Source organism: Geotrypetes seraphini, chromosome 9 (assembly GCF_902459505.1).
Source record: "Geotrypetes seraphini chromosome 9, aGeoSer1.1, whole genome shotgun sequence".
In the NCBI taxonomy this organism is placed as follows: domain Eukaryota; kingdom Metazoa; phylum Chordata; class Amphibia; order Gymnophiona; family Dermophiidae; genus Geotrypetes; species Geotrypetes seraphini.
The window spans coordinates 156929633-156952179 of NC_047092.1; the positions used below are offsets into that span (position 1 = coordinate 156929633).

At 43.5% G+C, this 22547-nt stretch overlaps 1 protein-coding gene across 1 annotated transcript in view; it reads left to right on the top strand.

Moving 5' to 3' along the window:
* RNF13 (ring finger protein 13) overlaps nt 1-22547 on the top strand; it is a 155118-nt gene that overhangs the window by 48062 nt on the left and 84509 nt on the right. Inside the window, exon 4 of the mRNA XM_033958811.1 lies at nt 2181-2306. Within this exon, the coding sequence (XP_033814702.1) occupies nt 2181-2306 (126 nt within the window). The remainder of the gene's footprint in view (nt 1-2180; nt 2307-22547) is intronic.

Consider the following 22547-nt stretch of genomic DNA (forward strand, 5'->3'; position numbering starts at 1 on the left):
ATTAACGCATTTCCCATTTTTAAACCTCTATAACATTTGAAAGAGGACGATTATCTAATTATTCACATCTAGAATTGGATACTTCTTAAATTTAATAAAAAAATATTCAGGCACAAGTGTCAAACCTTAAAAAGGAACTCATATTGAGCATTGGAAAATAATAATAATTAACTAATAAAAATAGTACACATTTAATTTTCCCCACCACCAAATTTCCCCGTCGCCCCACCCCACCCGGCTGGAAAAAATTTCTGGGGAGAACACTGCAAAACAACAAATGCCTGATTGGGCAGGAAAAGCGAATCGAATTGAAAAATCGATTCAATAGGCCAAATCGAATCTAACTTTTTTTTCCCCTGAATCTCGGACAGCACTGAAGCTTACAATCTAATCATACAGATACAGAACAAGTAGGGAATTAGGGAGAGATCCCTCCTGTCTCAGCCCACCCCAACAGAGGCCTGCAACAAGTCCAGGCAGGAGGGCGATAACTCAAATATAAGCCGAGACACTCATTTTTGGCTCCAAAATCTCAGCTTTTGTTCGAGTATATATGGTTCTTGTGCTTGGACCTGAGTTAAGTTGTTTTTTGGTTGTTTTTTTGTTTGTTTTGATTGCCTAATGCCTTGAGTCACAGAATAGAAAGTGCATTGATTTATTACACTCAGGTGACTAGCCTATTAAATTCATTTAAATTGAAGAGATGGTTAGGTTTTTGGGTTGTTATTTTTTTAAAATGAGAGCAGCTACTGGGGTTTCAAATGTATTGTTTAGTCTAGCAAAATTTGCAAGACGATGACTGAAGTTACACTTGATAGCCATATTCTTAAAGCAGTGTCTTATAGCTGCCAGATCTTAGAATTCAGGACCTCCAAAAGATGTTCATGCCATGCAGAGTGCACTTTGGATTAACTGCTTTCTCTGCTTGAAGAATGCTATCTGATGTAATGCTAGATAAATCTCTCATATTTTGAAGTTAAGGTTTAGCCTATTTTTTTTCTGGGTCCCTGAGGACTTAGTGTAGGCTGTCAGATTCAAAAGAAATGTCATACTTTCCATGCAATTAAATCCAGACACTGGTCAGATCTAATTGTTCTTAGTTGAAATGTCATTTGATGTGGCTAAAACCTTATCTGCTAGTTAGTAAATGTCTCCCTTAGTAAGGATAAGGGAACCATTATTAACCATTCACCATAAAGTCCATTTTATGCAATGGGCCCTGCAATAAATAATACATAAGTAGCTCTTTTAAGACATCAAAACACCTTGTTTCACCCAATTGCTGCATCAGGGAATAGCATCTGACTCCCAGTATGACACAAAATGGCTTCCTTGTACAAGATTCAAAGAATCAATTGGCAGACAAAATTCAGATGTCCCCTACCATCCATCTGAAGATCAGTCCAGGTTCATACATATCCCTTTTGATATTTGTATTAGAAAAATGCATTCCATTTTATGCAGTAATTCAGATCTCATGGTATTATAATGGCTAAATAGAAAATCCAGCATTGTTCTTTGTCTTGACAATTTCACCCTTTTTGTTATGTTAGCTCAATAAATACAGTTCAAGGAATGTTGTAGGTGAAGCAATATTGTTGTTGCTATACCAGTGGCTCATCCATGCTATGACTATTGACTTAATAGTGGTTCTCTTCCATAAGAGTCTTCAATGCTCTGGAAGTCTGTCCCAAATAAAGGAAGCTTACAATCTATCTATAGCATCAAGGCGCAATATAAATGATATTTCTTGACATGTAGGTAGTGGATTGTTTCAGCATAAACACCTGTCCTCAATGCCAGTCATAGAAATGAGTATCCTCTAAAATTTGTGTACGGACTTTTTTTTTAATGCGCTACCCTCTTTGTATTTGATGTTTTCACCTTCTATACTAGTCCCAGTTTTACTCCAAAAGGGGTCTGCTGCCTCCTATTATCTCACAGGTCAAGAGGTCCTTTCCCTTGTTCTAGAAGCTAAAGTGATATAAAGAGATCAAAGTATAATACTTTAATAGAGCCACTAGAGTTTTCTGCCATCCTCCTAAAGCGGAACCTTGTCAAGTGTTAACATTAGTAAATGATCTCTTAGATTTAATTTTTATTGTCCTATAAAGTATGAATGATAGTCATGTATTTCATATATAAAATAATACCATAATTATGCTTTTATTTATTTAAAGGGATTTCTGATTGATTCAAAGCCAGAGAATGCCTGTGAGCCCATAGCTCCTCCACCACTCACGGACAACTCAACCAGTGCTTACATTGTGTTAATCCGAAGACTTGAGTGCAACTTTGATGTCAAGGTAGGAATTTTCCATTCAGCTTTAATGCAAAAGATAGTTATGAACGTTGCTATGAGATTAACAGGCTGTGCCGTCCTTTGAATCCAAGTTAGAACCAAAGTGGTTACATACCTGTTGAGTTTTGGTCCAATTGATCTATGGCAGGGGGTCTCAACACATCCAGTCTGTTTGGTTTTCAGGATATCCATAGCGAATATGGATGAGAGAGGTTTGCATGCAGTGGTTGTGTACGAGTGGCTGAGACTGGGCTGAGAATTCCTGATCATTTTTTCTTTTTTTTTTTTTAGGCTTAGTGGAAAAAATATTTTGGTTTTGTTTTTTGTTTTTGGGGTTTTTTTCCCCTCAGAATGTACTGTTGAAATGACTAGCAGAATTTTTGTTGTTGTGGCTTATATTAAGTTTCAAGTTTAATCAAATTTACTATCCTGCCCATTGGATAATCGCTCTGTGGCTTACAGTCTAAATAGGGAAAGAGGAAGGGGGTCAGTTGAAAAATTGTACATAGACAGAATAGCGAAAGGTCAGGGGTAGAATTACAATATATGATAGGATACTCGTGGGATACCATTTCAGCAATTCACATCAGAGTTAAATGATAAAAGAATGAAGAAGAGGAATTACAAGTAAGTATCTTTGAATAGGAAGGTCTTAGGTTCAAAACTGACCACTTCTAGAGACATTTATTGTTGTAGATATAAGGGAGTTCCAGAGTTTGGAGTAGGGGTGCCCAATGCGTCGATCGCGATCGACCGGTAGCTCAGGAAGGCAACGTGAGTCGATCGCAGAGCCCATCCCGGGCTCTGTGATAGATTCGTGTTGCCGTCCCGATCTACCGGGCCTATCAGCCTTCCTCTCCCCGACGTCAAAGACGCCGACGCCGGGCATTAGGCTGTTTTTGTCATTTCGGGGGGGGGGGCGTGGTGGCGGCAGCAGCAACAGCCTGAAAAAGAAATCATCCTGGCCTGGGTCGGTGTCATACTCCGGAACTTCTACCTCTTCCAGCAGCCCTCTCCTTTCTACCTGCTTCCGGCCACACCCCCTGCTCCGGGGCTCTCTTCGGCAACTCAGCAGCAGCGATCGACACAAGCTTCTGACGTTGGGGCCTACCCTCTGCGAGTCCCGCTTGTTTCAACTTCCTTTTTCCACAAAGGCGGGACTCGTAGAGGGAAGGCCTCGATGTCGGCAGCTTGTCTTGATCACCGCTGCTGACGAGTTGCTTAAGAGAGCCGCGGAGCAGGGTTTTTTTGCCAGGAGCAGGTAGAAGGGAGAGGGCCAGATGCAGGACTCGTGGGTGAGGGAGCAGAAGAGAGAGAGAAAGAGAGAGGGGAGGGAAACAAAAGGAAATATTTCATACTGGGCTGGGCCGGAGTGGAGGGAGGGTGGAAAGATTCTGGCTACAGGGTGCATTAACAAAGGAAAAGGGGGGAAAGCTGAAAATGGAGATAGTGACACAAAGAAGAGAAAGAGTAAGCAGGACCTACTGAATAAGGATAGAGATACAGAGGGGACATGAAGAGGAGGTAAAATAGAGACATAGAAGTAATGCTGAAAAAGTGTGTGTGGGGAGGAGATAAAGACATTGAAAGGGCAAATGGTGAACATGGGGTAAAGACAAGGACAGAGACAAATGAAGATTCTGAAAAAGTGGTGAGATAGGGATATAGGCGAGATGGACACAAAGAAGTGTGATGCTGGAAAATAGGTGGAATGGTAATTCTGACAGACACAGAAGGGAAATGCTGGATCAAGGAGAGATGGGGCTCAGGCTGGATGGAATGAGGAGAAATGCCTTGTTGGCCCGGAACTTCCTCTCCTACGTCAGAATTGACGTCAGGGAGCGGAATGCTGGTCAGCGTGACACTTCTGCAGGGAAAGCTTGGGACGGCGGTGGCTTGGGGGCTGTTCCCCCGATGGCGGTGGCAGCAAACAGAGTGGCTTGGGGGAGGGCACGGAGAAAGAAAGAAAGGGGGCAGACAGGGAGAAAGAAAGAAGGGGAACAAGGAGACAGAAAGAAAAAGTTGGGGGAGAGAATGAGGTCTGGAGGAGAGGAAACATACAGGAAGCTGAAAGAAAGGAAGAAAGATTGGATGCACAGTCAGAAGAAGAAAGTGCAACCAGAGACTCATGAAATCACCAAACAGCAAAGGTAGGAAAAATGATTTTATTTTCAATTTAGTGATCAAAATGTGTCGGTTTTGAGAATTTATATCTGCTGTCTATATTTTGCACTATGGCTCCCTTTTACTAAACCGCAATAGCGTTTTTTAGCGCAGGGAGCCTATGAGCATTGAGAGCAGTACGAGGCATTCAGCGTAACTCCCTGTGCTAAAACCTACTATTGTGGTTTAGTAAAAAGGGAGGGGGTGTATTTGTCTATTTTGTTACTGAGGTGACATTGCATAGAGTCATCTGCCGTGACCTCTTTGAAAAAACCCGGAATATGAATAATGAACATTTTCTCTGCCTTTCAGTGTGCTTTGTGTTTTTTTAAATTTTATTGTTGGTAGATCATTTTGACTTAGTCATTATAAAAGTAGCTCGCAAGCCCATAAAGTGTGGGCACCCCTGAAGTAGAGTCTCCGATGTGCTCGTGAACTATTTCTCGGTAAGAAGGAACTTCCAGTTACATAGAAACATGATGGCAGATAAAGGCCAAATGGCCCGTGCAGTCTGCTCATCCGCAGTAACCATTATCTCTTCCTCTTTCTAAGAGATCCCATGTGCCTATCCCAGGCTTTCTTGAATTCAGTCTTTCTCCACCACCTCTACCGGGAGACTGTTCCATGCATCTACCACCCTTTCTGTAAAAAAGTATTTCCTTAGATTACTCCTGAGCCTATCACCTCTCAATTTCATCCTATGCCCTCTCATTCCAGAGATTCCTTTCAAATGAAAGCAACTAGACTCATGCACATTTACATTTACATCATGTAGATATTTAAAAATCTATATCGTATCGCCCCTCTCCCACCTTTCCTCCAAAGTAAACAGATTGAGATCTTTAAGTCTGTCCCAATACACCTTATGATGAAAACCACACACCATTTCAGTAGCCTTCCTCTGGACTAACTCTATCTTTTTTTATATCTTTGTGAAGGTGTAGTCTTCAAAATTATACACAGTTGATATTGGTGTGCAGACCCAAGAGCTCTTTCAGGTGTTTGTGGAATAAGAAGACAATACATGCTAAGTAGGCAGGTTCACCTGTATGTTGTGTTTTGAAAACTAGTAATAATATTTTGTATATGAGAGGGAGCCAGTGATTTTTCTATTGGTTAAATATCAAGAGGGAGAATATAGGCCTAGAAATAGGGAACTTGCTCTATTTAGAAAGGAACATGGGAGCTGGAGCCCTAGAAATAAAACACAAAGCATTCAAGTCCTGACAGTAGGTGAATATCCCATACTTGTAAGTTGGCTGCAGGAGGGTGAAATTTTATATTTTTCAGCTCTGCCTCTTTCAGTGCTGTAGAGCCCCCTTCAGTTAGTACCAAAGCAATCGAACAGCACTAAAACACAAGAAGGGAGGGAGTACAGGGACTCTCCCTGCAAAACACAGTTCTGTTCTGTAAGAAATATCAAGTAATAACTGAAATAACTTAGGGTGCAAGAACGAAAAACCACCCACCAAAAATTCAACATGCATTAACCTCGTGAAACTCGGAGTGTCTTTCCCCTTGAAGCATTCTTCCTTCATTCTGTTTACTTTTTTTAACTGAGAGCATGAAATTTTCAATAGTGGACACTGAACCCTGAGCCAAAAAATATACAGGTGAATTCTAGACTGATAGAGCGGGTTGTCAAGACTCGTATGCTGTATACCTAATCTTCCCTTCTGTTACACAAAGCATACGAGTCCTGAGAGTAGGTGACGTACTAAAGCAATCTCCTGTCCTGACTCTAGGGCAGGACAGATGAGCCTGCCCTTATCACCGAAGAACCAAATTCAGCATCCCTTCTTGCTGCTACATTCACACTATAACATTTCATAAATGTGTGGAGAGTGGACCACGTAGCTGCCCTACAAATTTCTTTAGGAGAAATTGCCCGCATCGCCACCCATGAAGATGCTACACTTCTGGTAGAGTGCGTTCTCACAAAATCTGAAGACTGTTTGCACAGCCAATGTATGTTGAAGATGTAGCCATTTGGATCCATCTGGCAATGGTCGCCTTGGATGCCGGCCTGCTTCACTGAGCCTCTTTTGTTAACACGATCTCCTCACATCCAGTACTTTCAACACGTCATCGTTCTTCCGGGATCCCGTGGACTGAAAAGCAGGTATCCTGACCTCCTTGATTAATATGGAATGCCAAGACTACCTTTGATAAGAATGAGGGCACAGTTTGAATTATCACTCCTACTTCTGTAATCCTGAGAAATGGATCTCTACAAGACTAAGCCAGTGTCTCTGAGATTCTCCTCGCGGAGAAGACAGCCACCAAAAATACCATCTTCACTTTCAAATTCAGCAGTGATGCCTCTCGCAAGGGCTTGAATGGTATCCTCCAGAGGCCCATCAGTACAATGTTCAGATTCCAAGATGGAAATGGCTGCCTTAGCAGGGGTCTCAATCTGAGTGCCCCCTTCAAAAATCTGCCTATATCCAGATGCAAAACCAAGGATCCTCTTTCCAGATGGGCTTGAAAACATGAGAGACCCACCACCTGCATTTTAAGGGACCCCTCTGCAGTCCCTTTTCCAGACTGGCTTGTATAAAGGCCAACACTATGGACACTGGTGTGTGCACATGCTCTACCTAATCCTTTGTGCACCATTGCTGAAACAATCTCCAGGCCTTAGCAAATGCTGCAATAGTTGATGGGTTTTTTTGCTCTGAGGAGAGTAGTGGTAACCACCTCCAAATAGCTTTTCCTCATGAGGGCCTAGCGATCAAGAGCCATGATGTAAGACCAAAGCAGTTCAGATTTTCTAGGGGAACTGGACCGCGAGACAGGAGATCCATGTGCTATTGAGACATTTGTTCCCTTGCAGGCACCAAGTCCCCATACCATACTTGGAGCCACCAGGATTTCCTGCCCTTGATGGCTCGCTATCCGGCAAATGACCCTGCCTATCACGGGTCACAGAGGAAACATGTACAGCAGGTTCTGCGCTGGCCACGATTGAACCAGGGTGTTTAGGCCTTCGCTTCCTGTCTCGACTCTTCTGCTGAAAAATCAATCTGCTTTCTTGTTGTCTGCCATTGCCATGAGGTTGATCATCAGTGCCCCCAGTGTCTCACTATGCAGTTGAATGTCACTATGCAGTTGAATGTCATTTGGGACAGAGACCACTTCCAAGGGTGTAGTCTTCCTGCTGAGATAATCAGCTTGTACACTGTCTACTCCCACTTCATGTGCCATTGATATAGCTTGTAGATAAAGCTCTGTCCACTGAAACAGTAGCTGGTGCCCCCTTGTTTATTTGACATAAGCCACAGCCATGCTATTGTTTGAGAACACACATACCGCTTTGCCTTCCAGTGAATTCTCCAGCACCAGCAATGCTAGGCAAATGGCCTGTAACACCAAACAGTTTATGGACCACTTCCTCTGTGATGGGGTCCAACAACCTTGGACCCCATCACAATGCCCTCCCCAGACTCTGGCTTCAACCACCAAATCAAGCTCCTTCGAGCTTCTGTGGACTATGCCAGAGGTTTCTGCAGCAAATCCGTCTGAGGAGACTAGCTGGGACAGCAAAGTATGTTGTATTGTACACATGTGTGCCCTTGCCCAAGGGACCAATTCTATGGTCACTGTCATGGAACCCAGAATCATCAGAAAATCTGCAGCCTGATTTTATCAGCTTTCATCTGCATGCTTTTAGAAGAAAGAAACAGCCCTTTCCATTTTGAAGTATACTCCAAGGTATTCCAGTTTCTGAACTCACTCTTAAGTGACACTTGCAGAAGTTGACAATCCAGCCTAGAACCTTTAGCAGCTGGAGTGCTGTTCTTTAGCAGCTGGAGTTACTGTTCTTATTCAGTAATGATCTCACTCAGTTCTATAGCTTGAATGACCTAAGAGCCTATGGATTGTTGCTTGGTTCCTGGCTGCCCTTTCTGGGCCTGGCTGCCGAAGCCACAAAACAATCCCTCAAAGGGAGCTGAATTCAAGCCTGTATCCTTTCTGAATGATGTCAAGCATCCATTGGTACGAGCTGATCTGCACCCACACCTCCCTGCCGTGGGTATGGGGACAAGGCTTTTCACTGCCCTGTGGAGCAATGAATGGCCATGTCCTCGCATTAAAGGATCTGCCATGAATTGTCACCCTTCCCACCCCTCCCAGTCAGCAGCCTCCCTATCAGGGTCCAACATCTCTCCTCCCTCACACCCTCCCTCCCACGCTGTATGTGCGGGCCAAAACTGGCAAAAAAATCCCAAACAAACCTGCAACTTGCCTGGGTCAGCCCCTTTGCGTCTCCCAAGGTGGGCCTATCAGTCTTTTAGAAGCTTTCTGCATGCAGAACTGCTCCAGAACCTCCTTCCCGCCGAGTCTCTTCTTCCAGTGTAACTTCCATTGATGTTGAACATGGGGAACAATACATACACAGAGATAGAGGATGGATGGTGAGCATGGCAAAAGAAGCAATGTCAAATGATCAAGAGACCCTGGCAAGTGAGTTAAGAGAAGACAAAAGAAAACAGAGACCAGCGCTTGAGACCAACATGATTTGAAGAATAAATTAAGACAACAAAAGGTAGAAAAAAATAATTTTATTTTCTATTTTGTGATTAGAATATATCAGATTTGAAATATGTATCCTGCTAGAGCTGGTGTTAGACATAACTAGGGACTGCAAAGCCCAAGCTGTTCTTCTTTAGCTTCTAGCTGGCTTAGGGCTCTCTCTGAGCAGGGAGCAGTTGCCCTAGTTGTACTCCCCTAACACTATTGTTGTCATGTGTAATTGTGGTATTTTGTTAGCATGATTTTTCTGTGTAGCATTCTGTAGTAATTTGGCTTATTCAGTTGTCTTAATAGTGGAGGGAATTTTTGTGGAGGGGAGACGGGTTTTGTTGATCCTTGCTGTGTATTATTTGTGTTTATAAAATGACAATTTTATAGAACTGAGGTGTCCAGCCCGCAGGCCTCAAGCAGCTGCGTGAGGTATTTTGTGCGGCCCCGCTCAAGGGCAATACGGCGTTTTCCCCTGTCGTCTCTGGGTGTTTACCTTCTTGCCGGCTCCCTCCTTCGTCTTGCTGCAGCATTCGCTCAAAGTCGCGGACAGCGACTCCTACGTGCCTTCCGCGGCTGACCCGGAAGCGTTCCCTCTGTCATTGCGACATCAGAGAGAAGGCTTCCAGATCAGCCACAGGAGGCGTGTAGGAGCCGCTGCCCATGACTTTGAGTGAATGCTGCAGTAAGATGGATGAGGGAGCCGGCAAGAAGGTAAACACCTGTGGCACAGAAGGGAGGGAGAAGGATGTGTTGGGACTTGAGAGGGAGAGAGCACAAACAGGACAAATGATGGAAGGAAGGAAGGAGGGGCATGAACTTAGGTCTATGAATGAAGGGAAAGAGGAAGGGGAGCATGAGCCATAAGATGAAAGAATGGAGGGAGTGAGGGAAAGAGATGCTGAGGTGAGGGAGAGAATAGAAAGGGAGAATTGGGTGTCTGACTAGGGAAAGAGATAGTGCACATGGGGAGACGAAAAAAGAGGAGAACTGTTAGGCAGAGAGAGGAGGGAGGGAGAAAGAGAATTATTGGACATGGTAGTGGTAGAGGAATGAGGTAGAGATGCATGGATGCGGAGAGAAGGGGGAGAACATACTGGGCTGAGGAAGCCTCCTTTACTTTAAAAAAAAAAAAAAAAGTACAGAGGGGGGAGGATATTAAAAAAAGTGCTAGATGGGGAGGGGGGAGAGCTTATGGGGCCAGAAACAGAGGACAGAGAGAGATGGTGGGCAATGGTCTGAAGGGAGAGAAGTTGGACCTGGGATGGTGTGGAGGAAGAGGGAAAGAGATACTTGAAGGGAGAACGGGAAGAAAAAGGGAGAAATGGTGGACCTGGGGGAAAGATGGGATGGGGGCAGTTGGGAAGAGAAAAGGAGAGAAGTTGTATCTGGGGCTGGAAGGGAGGGAGAAATGTTAGGCCTGTGGATGGAAGACAGAGAGATGCAGCATCTCTCTTTTTTCCCCCCTCCGTTTCATTGTTCAGCATCAAGGGAGGAGGGAAGAAGAAAAACAGAAAAGAGAGGGAGTAAAATGTTGGACCATGGGGATAGAGGAGCAGAGATGGACCCATGGGAGGGCAGGAGGGAAGAGAGCTGGGATAAGAAGATGCTAAGAGATGGGACAGGGAGTTATATCCTGACCAGAGGAGAGATGGAGGAGGATTTTTAAACTGGTGAGCCATGTAGATGAGGTCAAAAGGAAGATGACAAGATGAGTGAGAGAGCAGTGAGTACAGTGGTAGAAATGTGGTAATGGGGAGTAGATAGAAGGGAATAAGAGGCTGGGAAAGGAGTGAGATGGAGAATGGGAGAGCTAGGGACTGAGAGAAGATGAAGAATTGAGAGGTAGCTGAACATTTAAAAAGAAGAAGGGTGAGAGAAAAAAATGGACAGCAGACACTGGATAGAGAATTAGTTGAATATAGATAAAAATCAGAAAGAGAAACTGGGACCAAGATGATGGAAAAACAAAACATCCAGACAACAAGGTAGAAAAAAATTGTTTTATTTTGAATTTATTAACTGGAATATGTTAGCTTTGTATTTCAGTGGCGTAGTCATATACAGCTGATTTGGGAGAGGGACTGGAGCCCAAAATTAGTGGATGGGCACCAAAGTTTCTCCCTGCCTGAGTGTAATTTATAAATACTTCAGCTAGTGGGGATTCCCAAGCCCTGCCAACTGAAGACTTCTTCCTCCAGTCTGGCAACTCAAAATCTCCAAGCTTTGCAGCCAATGGCAATATCCTCAAGCTGCCACTGCTTTCATGCATGCATGAAAGCCAAGGGGGGGGGGGAGGGGGCAGGGAGGAGGGAAGGCAGCAGCTCTGCAATATTACTGCCAGCTGCAGAACTTGGGAAGTTGGAGGGAGAAGAGGTGGCCATCAGTTGGTAAGGCTTAGGGATCCCTACTAGCTACAGCAAGGGATATGTTCATTTTGAGGGAGCCTAAGCTCAAAGTGGGAGGCCCAAAAAAGCAATAATATTTACCCTGTCTGAACGATCCTCCATGTGCGCCGCTGATAGCTGATTCAGCATTCCCGCTCTGATGAGACTCACCTCTGAAGAGGCTCACCGTAGCTGTAATAGAAGTGAATGGAAAAACCAGGAGTGCGCATCCCTGCTCATCAGAGTGGGGATGCGGAAGCCTGTGGTTGCTCCCACTGTTAGTGGTGCACGTGGAGGATCACTCAGTCAGGGTAAGTATTACTGCTTTTTTGGGTTCTTTTCCGCAGTGTCCCTTTAATGGAAGGTTTATTAGTCGATATGTACATCTATATTAGTGATTGCAAATTTGGGACCTGCTCAACCTTTTTTTTTTTTTTTTGCTCATCAGCTAGTGTTTGTGTGGCCCCAGAAAAAAATTTTTCAGCCAATGCGGCCCAGGGAAGCCAAAAGGTGGACACCTCTGGTTTAGAATATTGTTTCTTTTTATACTTTAATAAAATAAGTTCAATATAAAAATCATAACTATTTGAGGCTTGTGTGGATGGGATCAGATGGTTTGTGAGGATAGGGCGGAGACTGAGCTCGCTGGAAAGGGGACAAATTTTTCCCCGTGTCATTCTCTATTGTGGAGGAAGTATCTGTATTTAGTGCAGAGGTTTGGTGAGACCTGTCTTGTAATCCATCTTTTTAATAAGTGTTGTGCCTGAGCCCTAGAGGATTCACATTTAGGCAGCAATGATTTGTACTTCTCAGAGAGTTTAGTTAGAAGGCTCATTAGATCACATCAAAAATGGGTCTGTCGCAGCTTTCATCGGACCATGGAAGGGAAAGACAGCATTTCAAACCATTCACAGGCTAATAAAATTTGATTTGACTATGTTCTCTCTTGGCTGGTGAATCATCAGGAGATTCTGCTGAAAGGAATACAATGTCCTTGTGGAAGAATAAGTGGTTAAAAAACTAGATAGCAAGAGTTGTAAATCAGAATAGTAGATGTTCCTGGGGGCCGAGAATAGGTGGAATTGGGAAGGGATTCGAAAATATGTGTTTATTTGATAAAGTACACACACATGCACCAATTTCTCCCGCCAAGTGTATCTTTGTGACAGAGCTTTCAAGGAGGCTCTTTATTTATGCATCTGTGTTGTCTTTTATAAAATTGCCACATGGGCTCCTGTGTGCCTTTCAGGCTTAGGTGCCCTTTGAAATTACCCTCTTCCAGTATAACAGAAAGACACATTTCATAGTTTGCTTGGTCCTGCTCTGTAGAACAGCTATTGGGAGCCCTTCCCTTGCATTGTTTTTGGCAAGCATGCTGGAAAGCTTGTGACCTTTGCTTAAATAATTTGAAGAATACCTGTGCACAGATCTCTGCGTATGGATGGGACAGGAACAGCAAAAACAGAGATTTTGCTGACTCATAAAATGTTAATTTACTTGTGCCTCATTTGGAATTTTTTTGATAGTTTATAAAGGGAAAGTACTGTTAGAACTTTCCTGTATGCAATAAAGATTGTCTTCTCCATATTCGGTGGTAGTGTTCTCATCAAGGATTCAGTCTGGGGAATCCTGGAGCTGGAGGACACATTGTGAGGCCTCTGAGTGGAGGAAATTTCAGTGTCATACTGATTATTGGAGCAGGCTGTGAGCTATGGGAAGTCAGCATTCAAATCTCGCTTCCTCCACTGATACACTAAACTAAACTAAACTAAACCTTAGGTTTGTATACCGCATCATCTCCGCAAGCGCAGAGCTCGGCACGGTTTACAGAGGTTAGGAGGAAAAGGAAACTACAAAGATGGATATGGGAGAGGGAATAAGAAGATAGGGAGGGAACAGGGTACTAGAGAACGAGGGGTGATTATATTTTTGAAAAGAGCCAAGTTTTCAGATGTTTACGGAAGGATTGGAAGGAGCTAACATTTCTGAGCGGGGATGGGAGGTTGTTCCAGAGTTCTGTGGTTCTAAAAGGGAGGGATGTTCCAAGTTTTCCCGCGCGGGATATACCTTTTGTAGATGGGAAAGATAGTTTCAGTTTTTGGGAGGATCTAGAGGAGAGTGGGTTAGAGGAATTCCAAAGGAGTGGGATAACGGGGGGTAGGATGCCATGTAGAATCTTGAAGGATAAGCAGGCACATTTGTAGAGGACTCTGGAGTATACTGGGAGCCAGTGAAGCTTGGAGAGGAGAGGGGAGACGTGATCAAACTTGCCCTTTGTGAAAATAAGCTTGGCCGCGGCGTTCTGAATTAGTTGAAGTCTGTGGAGGTTTTTCTTAGTTAGGCATATATAGAGGGAGTTGCAGTAGTCCAGTCTGGAGAGGATGGTGGATTGAACGAGGATGGCAAAATGAGAATGGTGAAAGTAGGATCTTACTTTCCTCAACATATGGAGGCTAAAGAAGCATTTTTTTACCAGGGAGTTGAGGTGATCACTGAAGGAGAGGGAGGAGTCTAGGATGAAGCCTAGGACTTTGCTTGAAAACTCGAGCTGGAGAGTGGGGCCGGAAGGTAGTGGAATGGAGGAGGGTAAATGGTCTGAAATAGGGCCGAGCCAAAGTAGTTTTGTTTTGGACTCATTTAGTTTCATTTGTACAGATTGGGCCCAGGATTGGAGGTTCGTGATACATGAGGATATGTTTTCAGTGAGGTTAGAGAGGTTCGAGTCGGTCTCAAGGAGGATGAGGATGTTGTCAGCGTAGGAGTAGAGAGTTTCTAGGGGGGATAGATGAAGTAGTTTCAGAGAGGACATGTAGATGTTGAAAAGGATAGGGGAGAGGGGGGAGCCTTGCGGGACTCCACATTTCGGCTTCCAGGGGGGGGATGAGGTACCGTTTGTGTTTACGGTGTAGGAGCGGAAGCGTAGGAATTTCGAGAACCAGTCTAGGACAGTGGAGCTTATGCCTATTTCGGAGAGTTGGAAGATTAGGATGTCGTGGTGAACGACATCGAAGGCTGCGGAGAGGTCGAATTGAAGAAGAACAGCAGATTTGTTACGCGATTGGAGTTGTTGCACTTTAGAGATTAGTGAGGCCAGGAGGGATTCGGTGCTGAAGTTGGGTCTGAAGCCGAATTGGTGGGGTAGGAGGATAGAGAATCTTTCTAGGTAGGAAGAGAGTTGGGTGGATATGATAGATTCTAATAGCTTGGTTAGGAGAGGGATATTTGCTATAGGGCGGTAATTTGATGGAATGGAGGGATCAAGGTCGGCCTTTTTCAGTAAAGGGGACAATGAAATGTGTCCCATGTCGGGGGAGAAAAGGCCCGATGTTAGGGCAGAGTTAATAAGTTCAGTGAGGGAAGCGATGGCCTGTGTAGGGATATTCTCGAATAAGTAGGAGGGGAAAGGGTCCAGCGAGCAGGTACAAGTTTTTAATTTGAGGCAGAGTTTGGAGACTTGTGGTTCGGAGACAAGCTCGAAGGAGGTCCAGGATCTGTCGGCAGGGATGGGAGTGGATACAGGTGAGGTAGGGTTGAGATCAGTAGAGGTCAAGGAATTATAGGAGACTGTGGGGGGGAAGGAGCATCTTAGGGTGGTAACCTTTTCGTTAAAGAAATTTGCAAGGGCATTCTCTATTGCAGTGGCTCCCAACCCTGTCCTGGAGGAACACCAGGCCAATTGGGTTTTCAGGCTAGCCCTAATGAATATGCATGAAGCAAATTTGCATGCCTATCACTTCCATCATATGCAAATATCTCTCATGCATATTCATTAGGGCTAGCCTGAAAACCCGATTGGCCTGGTGTTCCTCCAGGACAGGGTTGGGAATCACTGCTCTATTGCTTTCGGCATAAACCTAAGGCTCATTTTAAAACATTCCTCCCCCCCCTAAACCCAAAGAGGAAGAAAACATTTAGTAAGCAGGTCCCTGCTGTAAGCCGTCTACGACAGGGAAATAACTTGTCTTGTGCTTGGATTTGAAAAGGTGTATAATTTAAATATAAAATACAAACTTCTTATTATCCAAGTTTCCAAGTTTATTATTAATTTTGATATACCACATTTTTTATTTCATGGTTGTCCCATGCTTATGCATTCCCATAAGCTTGAATGTGCCAGAATACCAAACCCAGAAACAACAATTTGCTGTGCTTCACCGTGATCCCATTTTGAAAGTGTTTACTTTCCTCCATTACTTTTCTCCCTTTTTATATTTCTAAACTAAACTAAGCCTTAAGTTTATATACCGCATCATCTCCACGGAAGTGGAGCTCGACACGGTTTACAAAGCTTAAAAATACAAGAAGAGAGGGGAGAGAGAGTTTACAAGAGCATATGAAAAGAGGGGAAGTAAACAGGAGAAGAGATGTTATATATTAGAGAAAAGCCAGGTTTTCAGTTGTTTTCGGAACAGTTGGAGGGAGCCCAGGTTCCGCAGCGGGATAGTGAGATCGTTCCAAAGGCCCGTGATTTTGGAGAGGAGGGATCTTCCCAGTTTACCTGCGTGGAGGATGCCATGTAGAGAGGGGAAGGATAGTTTATGTCTGTGGGCTGATCTGGTGGTAGTAGGCGTTAGGGCGAGGTAGGATAGAGGGATTAGTGGCGGAAGGATGCCATGAATTATCTTGAAAGCCAGGCAGGAGCATTTGAAGTGAATTCTGGAAAGTACTGGGAGCCAGTGAAGATTGGTAAGTAAAGGGGGAGACGTGATATTTCAACCCAAACACTCTGCTTGTGTTCTTTTTTCAACAAACATTTAGTCAGGGTATTCCTCAAAATGATCACAGTTATCAATTATGTTAGGCTGCATGAGTTAGGTTGCCCGTGAGCCACGATAAGTATGTATTTTCTCCTTTCTTCATGTTTGAATGTACGTTAAGTCTGTGCTGTGAACTATTGTAAGCCGTAGTGGGAATACATTTGGCGACTCGGACATGATCCCTCACTGCTTTGTTTATGGCTTGCAGAAGCCATCATAGAAATGGCAGCAGCTGTGCCCCTTCCTTCCCTGAGATTCAGCACGTGTTTGTCATAGCTGGCCTGAACAGGACCAGTGTTAGACATGATGGAGCTGAGAGCAAAAATTTGGAGGGGTGCTTTAAAGCCTGCCAGTAGACCTGTGCTATTTCCAGCTTCGGACAGACATGGGGCCCAGGGCTTGCTTCTGAGTCTGCTGTGCTTTAGCCCCAAGATGAGCCAACCTGGTATTTGTTTTCTAAGTGCCTTGATTGTCTTCTCACAATGGCAGTAGTGAACAAAGAATTCTGTTGATTTTCCTTCAGGCCCTTGACTATGTGTAACTGATCTCAGCACTCCCTATGCTGCTGTCTAACCCCTGTAAGATGGAATGGCTGGCGAAGGCTGGAACAAAGCAAGCTTTACACAGACACAAACCATTTTCCATCTTAATAGCTTAGCTTATGTGCCTTATAAGGTATGGAATCCTGCTGGAGATCGACTGTCAGCAAACGGTACAGTAGCAGAATGCAATACTGTACATATCCATTCCCCTGGGATGTGGCAGTAACAGTACAGAAATGCTGCTAAGTATTAAGGAAATACATACTCATGATTTATTTGGGGTCATGGTTGGCTATAGATGTGTAGGAAAATGTTGAGTATTTTTTGTGAATTCCTAACTGAAAATATGTAAAAACTCCAATAGTTTTTTTTTTTCTCGATCTTTTAGGATTCCAGCTCAGATAAAAACAGGCCTCAGTGGGGCTGCGGTGCCATACTGCTTAATTCACAATTGTGCTAGAGTCCATGCCTAATTTTTAACCCCTTCAGCTCTTACTGACTAGTCTTGCCGTTGCAGTAACCATCCTTGGGTGAAGGTCACAGAAAGCAAAATCCTGTGGAACTTGGTATGCATACAGTAGAGAATGACACGGGGACAAATTTTTCCCCGTCCCTCATTTTCCCATCCCATCACCATGAGTTCTTTTCCTGTCCCTGCCCCATTTCTGCAAGCTCTGTCCTCATCTGCACATGCTTCAAACACTTTAAAATCATAAGTAGCAACATTCTAGAGCTCAGATTGTGATGTCATAATGCCTCATTCCACCAATGCCTAAGCTCCGTCCTCATCTGCACAAGCCTCAAACACTTTAAAATCATAAGTGTCCGAGGCTTGTGTGGTTAAGGTAGAGCTTACAGGAATGGGGCATGGACAGCGACAAAACTCACGTGGATAGGGAAATTGAGTTCCTACGGGGAAGGGGATAAATTTGTCCCCCATGTTATTCTCTAGCATACAGTACCTCTAAGACTTGCCACCAAGTGTCGCTTCTATTAGAGTACTGGGACTCCCTCTTCCCCACCTCTACTCTCTTTTGATCCATACCTAAGGGCTGTGCACATGACCCCTATATCCTTAGTCATCCTGGGGAGCAGAAACTTGACATTGAACCCAGGTGTATCCTGCATAGCAGTGCTTAGCACCACCAATGAACCATAGCATCGGTCATAAGCAAAATTTAATGTTCTCTCAAGATTTGTCATAATCCCCATCCACTCTCTGCGTAAAAAGAATCGCATTTATTGTCAAAACTGTCAAGAACTTTGGTGTAGAGCAGTGGTCTCAAACTTGCAGCCCCCCAGGTGCTATTTTGCGGCTTGCAGTCTAATACCTGATCCCGCACTCTAGGCAGGAACAGAGGCGCTGGCGTCAGCTGACTTGCAACTGCCTGCTGCCGTATTGTATGCCGGGACTCCTGCCTTCGCATATCTTGCAGATACGCAAAGGCAGAAGTCCCGGCATATGTGACGGCTGCAGGAAGTTGCAAGTCAGCTGACACCAACGCTGGAGCCTCTCTTCCTGCCCATTGTGCCAGATCGTGTACAAGACCAGGTACTGCTGGACAAGGGGAGGAAGGAAGGGAGAAGGGGTACTGCTGGACAAGGGGGAAGTAAAAGGAAGGGATAAGAGATGCTGCTGGACCTGGCAGAAAGAGAGAGAAAGGAAAGGTGCTACACACTGGAGGGGAGGGTGAGATGGTGCATGGGGAGAGAGCATGTTGGGTTGGGGGGGTTCGAAGGAGGGATGCCACTGAGGGAAGAAGCAAGGACAGAGAAAGAAGGCGTGCAGGAGGCAGAAAGTGTTGGACTCATGGAGAGGGCAAGATGGATAGGGAGGATAGAAAGGAGGGAAGGAGAAATGTTACAATGGGGAAGGGGGAGAGGGCAGAGAGTGAAAAGTTGGACTCATGGAGGGAGAGAGAGATATGCTGTTTGGTTGAGGGAAAGAGGATCAGAGGAGAATCATGCAGGAGGAAGAGAGAAAAAAATATTGGACTGGTGGCAAGGAGGGAGAAATGTTGGGCTGGGAGGGGGGCCCAGAAAGGAGGAAGGGAAGGAAGATGGACTACAGGGGGCAGAAACGAGGAAGGAAAAGAGAAATGTTATACTAGGGGTAAAGGAGGGCAGGAGGGAGACCATGGAAATAAGGAGGGAAGGAGAGAGAGATAGGAAGGAAAGGTAAGACATGGAAGCGTAGATTTTGAGAAGAAAGCAGAAAAATTGAATGGTAAGTTGATGCTAAAGATGGATGCAAAATATATACAGGGGTGACCAATTCAAACCGTTGATATTATGGAGTGACTAAAGTGGTCAGTGAAACAAAATAAAGTCACTGCTGGATCATCAAGAAATGTAATTTATATATTCAAGAGACTTGTTTTATACTTAGAACTCTGCTCAGAGACATGAAGGCTGATTACTCCGGAGGCGGAGTAATCAGCCTTCATGTCTCTGAGCAGAGTTCTAAGTATAAAACAAGTCTCTTGAATATATAAATTACATTTCTTGATGATCCAGCAGTGACTTTATTTTGTTTCAAAGATGGATGCAAGGCAGAAAGTGAAGACGGAGAGAAAAACAGTCAATGGATAAGAAGGCCCTGGAAACATAGTTAAAAGCACAGAAAAATAAATTCACCAAACAAAGGTAGGGAAAATGATTTTATTTTCAGTATAGTGATTGAAATGTTTCAGTTCTGAGAAAGGAAAGATGTTAAACTTTAACTGTGAGGGCCGCAGAAAAAAATAGTTGATGTCTTATTAAAGAAATGACAATTTTTCATGAGGTAAAACTCTTTATAGTCTATAAATCTTTCCTTTATCTGTTAAAGAAAAGATTTATAGACTATAAAAAGTTTTACCTCATGCAAAATTGTCATTTCTTTAATAAAACATTAACTTTTTTCTGTGGCCCTCCAAGTACCTACAAATTCAAAATGTGGCCCTGCAAAGGGTTTGAGTTTGAGACCACTGGCGTAGAGGGTAATGTAATGTAATGTAATTTATTTCTTATATACCGCTACATCCGTTAGGTTCTAAGTGGTTTACAGAAAATATACATTAAGATTAGAAATAAGAAAGGTACTTGAAAAATTCCCTTACTGTCCCGAAGGCTCACAATCTAACTAAAGTACCTGGAGGGTAATAGAGAAGTGAAAAGTAGAGTTAGAGGAAAAATAAAAATAAAATAAACATTTTAACAAAACAGTATTGATCTAAATACTTTGGAAGGTAGAAGAGAGAAGAGAAAGGAATAGAAGCAGAAGGGGGAGCCGTTGAACAGTAGGGTGTACTATAGTAGGCCTTGATCAGTGCAGATTCATTACTTTGGAGGGAATTTTATAAAATTATTGTTGCATATGTGGTCACATATATGTATAAACAGTCTCTTATAAAATACAGAGCAGTGTAAAAGTCCACACCATGATATAAAAATAACAACTATTTATATGCTGCCATACCAGGGAGGTTCTAAGCAGCTCACAGCACAGAAAACAATACATACAATTCCATAAAAAGTATCCTGATAAAAATACAACAAGAAACAATGCATACATTTCAATAATGTGTCAGAATAAAAAGCAGACCATGTAGATAAAAATACAAAGGGATAAAATAAACATAATTAAAAATTGAGAGAAGCGTTAAGATACCAATTTATTAAATAATTGAGTCTTTAACAATTTCCTAAAATCTAAATAAGCAGCAGCTTCTAGCATCATTTTACCGAGCCATGTATTCAATTTGGCAGCCTGAAAAGAAAAAGTTCTATCAAGGAACTTCTTATAGTGACAGGATTTTACAGAAGGATATGTAAATAGCTGCACTCTCTGATTCCAAGAAAAATGAGAAAGTAAATAACCTGGTGAGAGACCAAAAGCTACTTTGTAACAGATGCATGAAAACTTGAACATCACTCTAGACTCCACCGGTAACCATTGCAGTTTCAGATAGAAAGCAACAGAGGTGGTTGAGAACCACATTACATCGCAAGCCTGTGGAGAGGAACACTTTATTACAATTTTATAGTTTTTATCCTTATGTATTGAAGTTTACCAATAAGCACATTTTTGAGATTGCATCAATTTTGCTCTACTTTGGAGAATTTTCAACATCAATCTAAGATTCTTAGATCAAGATTTTTTACAGAGAAATTATTCCCAATTGACCATATGTAGTGCATACCAGAGAGCAAGATATGCTAATCAAGAATTGTTACTTAAGAAACTGCATCAGGATGTGAATGACAAATTGACTTGTATTTTACCTTATTATTCACAGTCTAAATTATTAATACGGTCTATGAAGAGACATTGGCATATTTTACAGCTATTTCCTTCAATGTTTGAAGAGTTTTCAATGATAGCATATCAAAGGGGTAGAAATATTGGGGTACTTTTGGTGAAATATCAATATGGACCATACTGTGAGGATACAACCCAAAAGCAGCATAATAGATGTGGTATGTGTCAGTGATGTGATAAAACAATTGAAGGCACTCAGGGCCCAATTCTAAAAACAGAGGCCAAAGTTAGGTGCTGGTAGGCGCCCTACTTCCACCTAACTTAATTGGTATAATTGGCTGCATCAATTAAAAAGGCCACTGTTATCCCGCCTACAGAGGCACCTTATGATGCCTAATGCCACTGTAGGCCTAGACGGCTGAGGGGAGATATGATTGATGTCTACAAAATCCTGAGTGGAGTAGAACGGGCACCAGTGGATCGATTTTTCACTCCGTCAAAAATTACAAAGACTAAGGGACACTCGATGAAGTTACAGGGAAATTTACAGGAGGAAATTTTTTTTTTCACTCAGATAATAGTTAAGCTCTGGAATGCGTTGCCAGAGGTGGTGGTAAGAGTGGATAGCGTAGCTGGTTTTAAGAAAGGTTTGGACAATTTTCTGGAGAAAAAGTCCATAGTCTGTTATTGAGAAAGACATGGGGGAAGCCACTGCTTGCCCTGGATCGGTAGCATGAATGTTGCTACTCTTTGTGGTTCCGGAATCTTGCTATTCTTTGGGATTCTGTTTGGAATGTTGCTACTATTTAAGGTTCTGGAATGTTGCTAATCTTTGGGTTTTGGCCAGGTACTAGTGACCTGGATTGGCCACCGTGAGAATGGACTACTGGGCTACAGGAGCAAATTTGGGTAGCTCATAGGCACAGTTTGCAAGTATGCTGGTAGATTTTAAAATATGCTAACCTATATACATACTTGAAGAACTTCGCAAGCAGGTGTGAATGTCCTGCACCTGAAGGGTGGATGTGATTTGTGCTGCTTAAGCTAGTATTTTATAAAGGCACCTAGATGACGCTGTATCTTTATAAAATGGCACCTACTTGAAACCAGGTGTCCTGTTCACAAAATTACCCTCAAAATCAGAGTGAGCAAACTGTGGTCATCGAGACCATGGAAAGTATGTACCGAAAATAGCCTACATAAATGTCTTATCATTAACCAGAATTTTTGTCATCGGCAGAATTGTTGAACAATACAATAGGACAAGACTTGTATGACAGACAGTGTTGGTAATTGTTTGGAAAGAGAGAAGTACAGTGGTACCTCGGTTTACAAGTGCACCGGTTTGCAAGTGTTTTGCTAGACGAGCAAAACATTCGCAAAATCGGCGCCTCGGAAACCGAGCGCCCCCCCCCCACGAACCGGCAACCTCCCCCCACAATCCGGCACCCCCCCCCCGCCACCATCAATCACCCCCCCCCCGCCGCAACCTGAGGTCCCCCCAACCCACCTGAACCCTCTTCTTACTTTGGTGTAGCCTCTGCACCGGCACCAGCATCAGCATGTCCTGTGCGTTGGTGCTGGTGCCCGAAGATCTGCCTCCTGGGCTGGGCCTTGAGCATGTGCGCA